At 43.3% G+C, this 10718-nt stretch overlaps 1 protein-coding gene across 1 annotated transcript; it reads right to left on the bottom strand.

The window, feature by feature from the left end:
- Positions 1 to 3166: 3166 nt before the first annotated feature.
- NEFM (neurofilament medium) lies at positions 3167 to 8947 on the bottom strand. Its single transcript, XM_030552034.1, has 3 exons — positions 7776 to 8947; positions 6575 to 6699; positions 3167 to 5033 (listed from the first exon to the last, which is right to left on the bottom strand). Exons 1-3 carry the CDS (start codon positions 8835 to 8837, stop codon positions 3719 to 3721), a joined length of 2502 nt encoding a protein of 833 aa, XP_030407894.1. The 5' UTR covers positions 8838 to 8947; the 3' UTR covers positions 3167 to 3718.
- Positions 8948 to 10718: the final 1771 nt, after the last annotated feature.

Raw genomic sequence — 10718 nt, forward strand, 5'->3', positions numbered from 1 at the left:
CATGGTGAGCATCATTAGGCCTTGATCCTGCAGAGTCATACAGATCCTTAACTTGTTGCACCCTGAATGGGCCCATTGACTGCAATGGAACTACTTGCTTACTTTATATGTATATAGCACCTACAGATAATTCTGTCTGAACTACTAGTCATTGTTTTCTTTCTTCCTTTTTAGCTTGGTATAAGACTGAAGTACCACAGAGGGAAGCTAAATGTTCTTATAGAAGCCAAAGAATGAATGGGGAAAATCTAAAATGCATAATGCCCACTGAATGGCGCAAATCTCACTCAAAAATTCATCTCTTGTAACTAATTATAATGCCCAGTATTTCGACCCAGGTAGTAGTCCATTGAGCTGAAAATTTCTTCATGCTTTAGAACCTACATAAGAGTTAATGAGTGCTATAATGAAGTAGCACATTCTGTTCGCTTTATTGACTGCTGCTTCACACTGAGTGGATGTTTTCAGAGAACTATCCACAATGACCCCAAGATCTCTTCCTTGAAAGTTAACAGTTAATTTAGGCTCCATCATTTTGTATGTATGATTGGGATTATTTTCCAATGTGCAATACTTTGCATGTATCAACACTGAATTTCATCTGCCGTTTTGTTGCCCTGTCAACCAGGTTTGTGAGATCCCTTTGTAACGCTTTGCTGTCTGCTTTGGACTTAACTGTCTTGTGTAATTTTGTAAAATCTGCAAATTTCACCACCTCACTGTTTACCCCTTTTTCCAGATCATTTGTGAATATGTTGAATAGCACTGGTTGCAGTGCAGACCCCAGGGGGACACCATTTACCTCTCTCCATTCTGAAAACTGACCATTTATTCCTACCCTTTGTTTCCTCTCTTTTAACCAGTTACTGATCCACGAAAGGACCTTCCTTCTTATCCCATGACTGCTTACTTTCTTAAAAGAGACCTTTGGTGAGGAATCTTGTCAAAGGCTTTTTAAAAGTCTAAATACATTATATCACCCTTGGATCACTCTTGGGAGTTAAATATGGCTGCATACCACTCCTCATTAATTCTGATTGACAAAGAACAGATCTGTGTGGCTCTGCTAGTTGCTATCTTATACATAAAAGTGAACTTTTATATATATGAACTGCAAAAGTCTGTTCTTTAAGCCACTATATATAGATAGATAGATCTTTTATGAATAAACTGGCTATTGAGATGTTGCCATTTAATTTGCTATTTTTTTTTTGCTTTAATTAAACATCAGTCATCCAGCAATCTGTTGAGAAGAGATTTCATTAATGAAAACAACAGGAGAAAGATTCATTATTTTGCTATGCAAAGGGGTTTAGATTTATTTGAAAAGTTTTCTCCACTGTGGACATTTTACATTTCCTTCAGCTATGAACATACACATCTCATCCCCTCAATTATTGATAGAGTAAAGAATTAAATCCCCCAGAAGACATATGCAAATCACTGATTTTTGATCAGTGCTACATTTAGCCAATGAAATTCAGGATGCTTCTCATTCTGAATACAGACAGATAAAAAATGATTGGCAACTCTTTTCACTGGTGGTATTGTAAATATTCTATTTAACTGATATGCAAAGGTAATAGGAAGCAAGTAATATTCCTTATCTGAATTCCCACAAAAGCATTAATTAGACTGAATATATGATTTATCTTGTAACAGGACATATTCAGTCAGCTCTTCAGCTGGAGTAAATTTGAGGTGCTCCACTGACTTCAATGGAGCTATGATGATTTACACCAGCTGAGCATTTTTTTTATTTGTGGTTTTTTTTAGATCTCATTTGATTAAGCTTTTAATAAATCATGGACCCAATTCCCCACTGTCTTGTGCCTTGTGCACACAATTAAATGCTACAGTTATACAAATAACAATTTACATGTCTGAAAAATAGTTGTAAAATCAGGGTGGACGTGTTTCCCATTCATTTTACACAAGTCTCATTGGTCACACAAGATGGAAGGCAATGGAGAAACAAGACCTATTTATATTGTTCTTTTGCTTTTATCTTCTTCTTGTTTTATTGTGTATTAAAACTTTTATTTTCTATATAGGTTGGAATTCAGAGGGCCATTGCTTCTAATTTTTCTCCTGTGGAGGTTAACGCTTGGCTTTAATGGAAGCAGAATTAGGCCAGTGCTGAGGGCTTTTGAAAATCCCATCCTTTTTTCTCATTTCAGTGGGATGAAATTGATGCTTTCATTTCAGTTTTCTGTATGACTCATAGATGCTGTAATCTGAACAATCACTAATTGGAGTTGTGTGTCTGGAATAATCTCATTAATATATATTTTTAAATGAATAGCTATTTAAAATAATTATATTTAATGTCAACATTGCCTTTAAGGCAGTTTTCTGTTCCCGAAAGAGTATAATTACTGTTAACTTTTGAACTGTGTAATGATGTTTTGCATTGACAAGGAAGAGTCTCAAATATGAGTCAAGGAGCAGATGATTTTAGGGATTTGGTCAAGGAGGTATCCACCTCTAAGTTGCTGGGCTCAATAATAGCTAGAGCCATAGCCATCAGCAGTCACTGCCTTTTGAAAGGTATTTGGAGACCTTTGTGAAATGCATTGATGGTTCTCAGCCCACTTATTAATGGACAAACACCTGTATCCAAACCCCATCACAACCCCTACTGGCTCACTTGGCGGCAGTCTCAACAAAGAGGCCAAGGACTGTATGGGCCCCAGAGACTCTCTTCCACCCCTTAGGTGGCCCCTACAGATTGGGGTAGAGTGTGTACAGAGGAAGCTTAAACTACTCCTATCCATGCTTTAAAACATTATATACTGTCCACCCTACTCACCCAAATAGTTCTGTGAGGGTGACCGGGACGACACACAAGTAAGGCTTGCAGGATGTGAACCCGACTGAGACCTTCACTTTGTAAGGCTGTGAATCTGGACTTTTTTTACAAGCATGTGAGTTCCAATCCAACACCCACTGAATTCGATGGTAATACTCCCATTGGCTTCAATGCACATTAAATCAGATTGTTAAATATTTGTTTAAAGAAGTGGTTGGGAAATGCAAAGAAGTTTGCAAAAAGCCCAAGCACTTTGTAAACTGAAGATAATTTACTATTAATGCTGAATCGTTTATAGTAAAAAAAGCCTGGGGAGAAATTCTACTCATGAGAGAAACACAACAGAGCAAGGCATGATTCCAATATGACCTTTATTGAGCAAGTACTGCTGTGACGGTTCTACATCGAATAACAAAAAGTTGCGTACTGTGAATGTCAACTAGGTTCTCCCATGAACAAAAGTCCATCTTAATTGCACCAGTGAGGTAAACATAATTATTCATAAGTAGCTTTTTTTAAGGCTAGGAGAATTCTGGTGTTTTTTTTTCATGATTGTTTTGTTTTGTGTTTGTTCTTGGCTCAGCTGGTTCTTTGCATAATACCTCTTAAGACCTTCCTCAGATGTGTTCCTCCGACAGTTTAGGGAATTCAAAAGCTTCCTTTCTTCATGCATTTATTTATTTATTTAATTCCCCAATTTCTGTGGAGGGAGAACATCTTGAGCTTGCATGCATTTTCCCCCAGTATTGCGCACACACACAAAAAAGTAAAATACAGTGTGTCTGGAGACTCCATGAGAGAACCTGTTTTGCTTTAAGCTGTCACTCACATGCATTTTGCAGCTGTCATATGGCTTAACCTTTTTCACCAACCCAAGCTCTTTTTAATTTTTTTAATTACTATTTATTAGTCACTGTCTTTTATTTGTTTTATTACAGCATGAGAAGTGACTTTCTCAACCTTCTTGGTGGACATTATTTTCTCTTCAAAACTTTCCTCATGCTCCTCTACCTTTTGGGTGACTGTCACAGACTTGGTGATGTATTTGGTTGTACTGTCCCCAATGTCGCTAGTGATTTTCTCCACCTTTTTGATTACCGCAACTTTCTCTTCGCTCTTCCCTTTCTTTTCTTCAGATGGGCTCACATCCAGGCCATTGGTGACCACACCCTTGTCATCCTCCTCAATTTCTTTTTCTTTGGATTTCTTCTCCTCCTTCTCATCCACCTCCCCTTTAACTGCAATGTCTTCTTTCATGGACCCCTTGGAGGCCTGGTCACTTTCCTCTCCTTCACTGCTCCCTTCCTTCACTTTGGACTCTTTCTCTATGCTGACTTTTGTTACCTTTGTGACTGAGATGGTCTCTTCCACCACAGCCTCTCCTTCTTTCACTGGGGATCCTGGCTTTTCTGGGGATCCTGGCTTTTCCTCCTTTTTTTCCTCCTCTTTACCCTCCTTCTCCACTTTCTGTTCTTCACTTTCTCCTTCTTCAGCTTCTTCTCCTGATTCCTTCTGTTCTTCCTCAGCCTCTTCTGCTGCAGGAGATTTAGGTGGAGATTTTGCTAAAGATGTTTTCACTTTTTCCACCTTCTCTTCCACTGCAGCCTCTTCAGCCTCTTTCTTGCTCTTCCCTTCAGGTTCCTTTTCTTTCTTAGTCTCAGCCTCAGCTTCTTCTCCCTCAGCTTCAGCCTCGCCTCCTTCTTCTTCTTCCTGCTCAGCCTCCTCACCCTCTTCCTTTTCACTCTTTTCCTCTGCTTCTTCTTTTTCAGAACCTCCTTCTTCTGCTTCATCAGATTTTGCAGCCTCCTCCTCCTCCTCTTCTTCTCCCTTCTCCTCTTCTTCTTCCTCTTCTTCTTCAGCTTTGGGTGCAGCTGCTTTCACTGGAGCTTTCTTTTCAGCTACAATTTCCTCTTCCACTGCTGCTGCTTCCTCCCCTTCTGCTTCTTCCTTCTTCTGTTCTTCCTGCCTGGCACCGGTTGCCAGTTCCTCTGCAATAGCTACCAGGGCATCATCCATTTCAGATTTTTCATCCTCCACCTTTGTCTCTTCAATGATTTCTTCTACAAATTTGTGCTGGACCTTTAGCTTTGGCGGCTCAGCTTTTGATTTCTGTATTTTACTAGTTGATATTGTGACCGTGGGTTGCCTGTGTGTAAATGTGGGACCAGTAATGCTTCCCGAGAAGGCACTGAATCTTGTCTCTTCACCCTCCAGTAGTTTCCTAGGGAAATAAAGAGGAGGAGGGGAAGTTAGCACGTAAATGTCTGACTTGTGTCTGCAGTGTCTCAGAGAATTAGAAAGGTGTTTCAAGCATGTGGAATATGCTAAGGACGATGAAAATATCTGTTGTTCATGTTCAGTGGGACTTCAGTAGGTTGGGATCAGGCACCTAATGCTTACCACGGTAATATCTCAGTGCTGTGTACAGCACACCGTTTTTCTTAGCTTGGTTTAAATCTTGTGATTGTCATACTCGATCACAAAATTTGTTGTCTTGTAAAACTATAACAAAAATGCACCAGCCACATTCTCAGTCTGGTGTAAATCAGCACAGTTCTGAGCATAGCCTTTCACTTCAATAAAGCCATGCTGATCTAGCCTTTCTGAGGATTGGGCCCTAATACGTTTAAAACAGAAATATTCTATCTTAGATTGTTAAAGCCAATTAGGGCATTTGAATCCCCATTTCTCATTAATTTCGGCATCCAAATCCCTTATGATTTGAAACTCTCAGCCATAATATGTTCACCTGAATAAACCATGTTAACCTTGGCAATAAAATAAAACAAGATGTCCATTCTCTGTATATTTGATAACCCCAGTATACGGCAGGCTTCTAAAGATGTTTGCTTTCCAATAGTCTGTTTTGATGTTATTTATATTCAGAAATGCATTTTCCCCATCTAATCCTCTGACCGAGAAAATCAGCGCTTTCATGTTTTATTTGAAAGCTGCGATTGCAGTCTATTTATTTATTAAGCTACCTGGTTTCAGAAATAAAAGTGGCAAATAAACAGTTACAAAAGCAATGCAAAAGAGGCTAGAAAAACATTCTGCCAGATGATGGCAATAGCAGCTACATCCCTGTTCCAGGATTACTTCACGGAGGATTCTGAAGAAAAGTTAAGAAAGAAAAGTGAAAGTGTTTTGCAATGTGCAGATTAACAGAGCTCATTTGATACCCGAGCACAGCCATGTTCTAAAATAACAAGAGCCCATTAAAACTACCCATGCTGCTTGCTCGACATGCGCAAAGTAATGTGCAGATTAACAGAGCTCATCTGATACCCGAGCACAGCCATGTTCTAAAATAACAAGAGTCCATTAAAACTACCCACGCTGCTTGCTCGACATGTGCAAAGTGAAGTGAAAGAAAATAATTACAGATTAAAAACTGTCACCTGCTTGGTACTTTTGTAAATATAATAAGAACAGAATGCTGCATTATGGAACCATTGTACTGCAGTTTAATGGTCCTATCCCATTCCCAGTGAAGTCTATGGGAGTTTTGACATTGACTTTCACAGAGCTGGATCAGTTATTAACTTAAAAAAGATTTCTTAATGTGAAAAGGTCTTGAATTTGCACAGATTTGAAAGAGTGCTAATAATTTGGCTGAGTGTCTATTCTTGCATTGGTTTGATGCTTATAGGGGAAAATCCTTGCCAATGATACAAGCTGTTTGGGCAGAGGTTGGTTGGAACCAGTGGCATCTGCAGTGCAATTAGTATTCCAGACACATCCACAGCATTCCCATGGTACCTGTATGCAGCAATTTCAATATCCAGCGCCATCTTGACATTGAGGAGATCCTGGTATTCCCTCAAATGACGTGCCATTTCCCATTTTGTACCCCTCAGCTCGTTTTCCAACTGATGAATCGTGTCCTGCAACAGATACATAAAATCCCCATAACATCAGTAGACTTGCATCCAAAAAGCATCCCTGCTCAGATAATAGTCTTAACCCCTATATTCTAGCTTAATAGCAGCACTGAAAAAGTTCTGTAAGGAAGCCTTTTAAAAGCCCATCTTAAAATCCAGGACTAATATAAGAAAGGGATAAGAGCACAAAAGGAGTCTGATCCTGGTCTCACTGCCTTCATTGGGCATCTGAACCAGGCCTATTGTTTTGCAAATAATTGTGCATTACAATAAAACTTTTGGGTCCTGAGTCTGCAGTCCTTAATCAGGCAAAACTCTTTACGATGGAGCATTACCTCAGCGAGGACTGTGCGTTTGACCTTTGAACGTTCCCCATATATTTAAAGATATTTATTAGCTATCCGTAAACTACTGTCAAGAGTTAAAAGCTGTGTTAAAAGATTTTGAAACATCATTTTAAAATCTCCAGTCAAATTATTTTATGACTAAGCAACAGCAAAATGTAGAATATATATTTGCAAACTGTTAAACACCTCTGATAGAAGGTCATTTACTATATCCTTACCGTTAAAAGTTTGCATTGTACATCGAGGTGGGGAATGGAGAGTGTCTTCTAAAAGAATAGTTAAAAATCTAAGAAGGAATCTTAAAAATGCTCCTTGTAAAGAGGCACTGTGGACGAAATGTTTTATAATCAGAGGGAAGAGCAGACAGCAAAGGGCGTGAACGTCCGGAGACAAGCACTGAACACTGCTATTAGACGTCCGGACTCCATTGCACAGCTGGTCTTTTTGCACTACGCAAGCCAATTTTGCATAGCGTGGTTTTTTTTTTAACTTATTTTTTGCACCTTTTCAGGTACTTTTGGTTTGTTTTGCACAAGCCACATTTGCATGTCTGCGATAACTCATTCTGTCTGCGCTCCTGCTCTGCACACGATCGCTCTGCAGCCTACCAGTTAATTTTGCATTGGCAGAGGTAACTCGTCTTTTTGATTTTCTGGTTGCATTTTGCATCGCGCGGGCCAGCCCGCATGACGCCCCGCTGTGCTTTACACCTGCTCGGTGTGGGTCGCTTACCTGGTAGGTCGTGAGATCGTTGTTGTGGCGCTCCTCGATGTCGTTCAGCTGCCTCTCCAACGACTCCTTGGTGCCCCTCACCGACTCCAGCTCCACGCTTTTGGACTGCAGCTGCCGCCTGTACTCGGCGATCTCCTCCTTGGCCGTGCGGATGGCCTCTTTGTTGTGCTCCGCCGCCTCGGTGAGCTTGGCGTAGCGACACTTGAACCACTCCTCGGCTTGGTGCATGTTCTGGTCGGAGTGGCACTCCAGCTGGCTGCGGATCTCCTTAAGGGCGGAGGTGATGTCAGTCTTCATGTAGTCCTTCCTCTCCACCGTGATGTGAGATGCCTGGATCTGGGCTAGGAGCTCGGCCACCTCTTCCTCGTGGTTGCCCCGCAGGAAAGCCACCTCGTCCTGCAGCGACTGCACCTTCTTGTCCAGCTCCACCTTGACCATGGAGGCCTCCTCCATATCCTTGCGCAGGGCGCGGATGGTGGCTTCGGTCTCATCACGCAGCCGGGCCTCCTCCTCGAAGCGCTCCTTGATGCGCTGGATGTCCTCCTCCACGTGCTCCGAGTCCAGCTGGAGCTGCGCCTTCTCGTGGTTCACCTGCTCCAGGGCGCCGCGCAGCTCGCGCAGCTCCTGCTCGTAGGCGTCGCCCAGCTGCGAGCGCCCGGCTTGCTTCTGGCGCAGGGCGGCGATCTCCGCCTCGATCTCCCTGTTCTGCTGCTCCAGGCAGTGCACCTTCTCGATGTAGCCGGCGAAGCGGTCGTTCAGCCCCTGCAGCTGCTCCTTCTCGCTGGAGCGGCTCAGCTTGAAGTCCCCGGCCCCGTTGAGCAGGGAGGACTGGCTGAGGTCCAGGCTCTCGGAGGAGCTCAGCACGGTGGAGCCGTAGGACACCCGCTGCGCGCCCAGGGCGCTGCGCTTGTACGGGGAGGAGACGGTGCTCGGCGAGCCCCGGGACCAGGACTGCGACCTGAAGCCGCTGGAAGGGGAGGCGCTGGCCCGGCTGTAGATGGCCCGGCTCTCGGTCACCCTCCGGTAGGAGGGGTTGCCGAGTGTGTCCAGGGTGTAGCTCATCTTGGAAGACTTTGGGATGTGTGCGGCTTTCACAGCGCGGCTCCTGTCACTGCCCGCCCCTTATATATGGGAGCCGGGCCGGCCGCGCGGCTCCAGCCACATGCTCCGATGGGGCGGGCCGGGGAGGCAACACGTGGCAGCTAAAGGCACCGCAGCAAGCCCCAGGCCCCCCCCCGGCAGCTGGCTCCTCCCACCTTCCCAGCCAGTTCTCCCCCATTTTCCAGGCGCCCTCCTTTTTTCTCCCCTCTTTCCCCTCTCCTCTCCTCCCCTCTCTTCTTTCTTTCTTTCTTCCTTTCTCTCCTCTCCTTTCCTCTTCCCTAGCTTTCCCCTTCTTCTCTCCTTCCTTATCTCCTCCATCCCTACCACTCTTCCCTTTTCTCTTTCCCATCCTCCCCCTCCCATCCTCCCCCTCCCTGCTCGCTTCCACCGACTGCAGGGAGCAAAGCACAATGGAGCAGGGTCAGTTCACTCCCTGCAAAAGAACAGCGACAAGCCGAAGGAGGTGGGTGGGGGTGCTGAGTTTCTCCAAGGGGTGCGGGGCGGCAGACATTCTGCATTAGATTTGAGGGAGAGCCCACTGAATACACTGGGGAGGCAGGTAAGGAGTGTGTGTGCCTGTGTGTAGGAGGGATAGCCATGGCGGTTTCAGCACCACGGCCAGCTGCACAGGCAACTAGAAAAGTAATGGAAGGGGAAATCTATGCAGAATGAAAACACGTCTCCGGGTGGTTTGTCCGGTGCTGTGATTTCCCCCCCACACGCAACTATAATAAAGCCTAGCTAATATGCTATTTGTTCTAAATGAGCAGCGTGAGAGTGTCACGCCTGGGCTCTCTCTGCAATGCAGAGTAGCAAGAAGGATCAGAGAGTGACTAGACGTTGCCCCCCCTGAAGTCATTTCCTTTCACATACAGCTGTAAAATTCTTAGCCAGAGACATTCCTATTAAGATGAATCACGGGGAGCAGGAAGGCAGGGAGAAGATGGGATAAAAGAAACAATCCCTCCCCCCCAACAAAGGTCTGACATTTGAAGGTCAACAATGCCTTGGAAAAAAGAAGAGAGATTGGGTGGATTAATAGGAAAATGGGATTGCTGTTTTGTGATCATCGAAAGCCCCAGAACTCACTTTCGAGTTTTAGGGATAAATAAAAAAATCAAATGTGAAATTCTGCAGAAGGAAGTTGATTGCATTCTAGCATGTAACCACTGCAGGGATAGAGCACCCACATTGTAATAGGTACAGGTAAACAGGAGTTTTTCAAAATCCCCTTGGATCTAAAGTCTTTTATTACTCATTTTATGGCTCTTGGCTTTGTTTTTTTCCCAAAGATCAATCTATCTCTAGTATTTAAAAAAAATAATGCCTGGTGCATTTTCTCTCTGAAGACTTGTTAAAACTTATCTTTTGGTGGCGTCCAGTGGACTTTGCATTCTTGGATATATCACAGGTACACAGGCAATTAAATAGTTAATTACAGGGATAAATCATTGCTGATGCTAGAATAAAAACGATCCGTGGTTCCTGCATTCTTTCCTTATTGTAGGCACTTAAAATGTATGCCTGTTTCTACTCCAAAATCTGTAACATTTGAAAAACAAAACTATGTTATCTAACTACCTTCTTATTTTTAGCCCTGTGTATGAAATTTAAAGACATTTAAAATGCTGCAGCATTTCTTCACTGTGTACAGCTAGAAAAGTCTGAGGGACAGGGTTAAACTTTCAAACCACATGGAACACTGTACCACAGTTCACTCATTAATATGATGTTGTCATAGGACTGCAGCACTGCAGTCAGTGGAGAAAGGAAATCAGAATTATCCAAGGTATCTGCTGAATTGCATTTGCAAACAGATCCACAGTTTAACCTATTTAGAGT

The sequence above is a fragment of the Gopherus evgoodei genome, chromosome 2, assembly GCF_007399415.2.
Source record: "Gopherus evgoodei ecotype Sinaloan lineage chromosome 2, rGopEvg1_v1.p, whole genome shotgun sequence".
Lineage (NCBI taxonomy): Eukaryota > Metazoa > Chordata > Testudines > Testudinidae > Gopherus > Gopherus evgoodei.

Bases quoted from the DNA above. Each gene is read 5' to 3' on its own strand.
- NEFM (XM_030552034.1), bottom strand. From the start codon at position 8,837: ATGAGCTACACCCTGGACACACTCGGCAACCCCTCCTACCGGAGGGTG. The intron at 6,700-7,775 runs GTAAGCGACCCA...TATCTGTTGCAG, and splicing joins ACGATCTCACGACCTACCAG to GACACGATTCATCAGTTGGA. The intron at 5,034-6,574 runs GTACCATGGGAA...TTATTTCCCTAG, and splicing joins ATTGAAATTGCTGCATACAG to GAAACTACTGGAGGGTGAAG.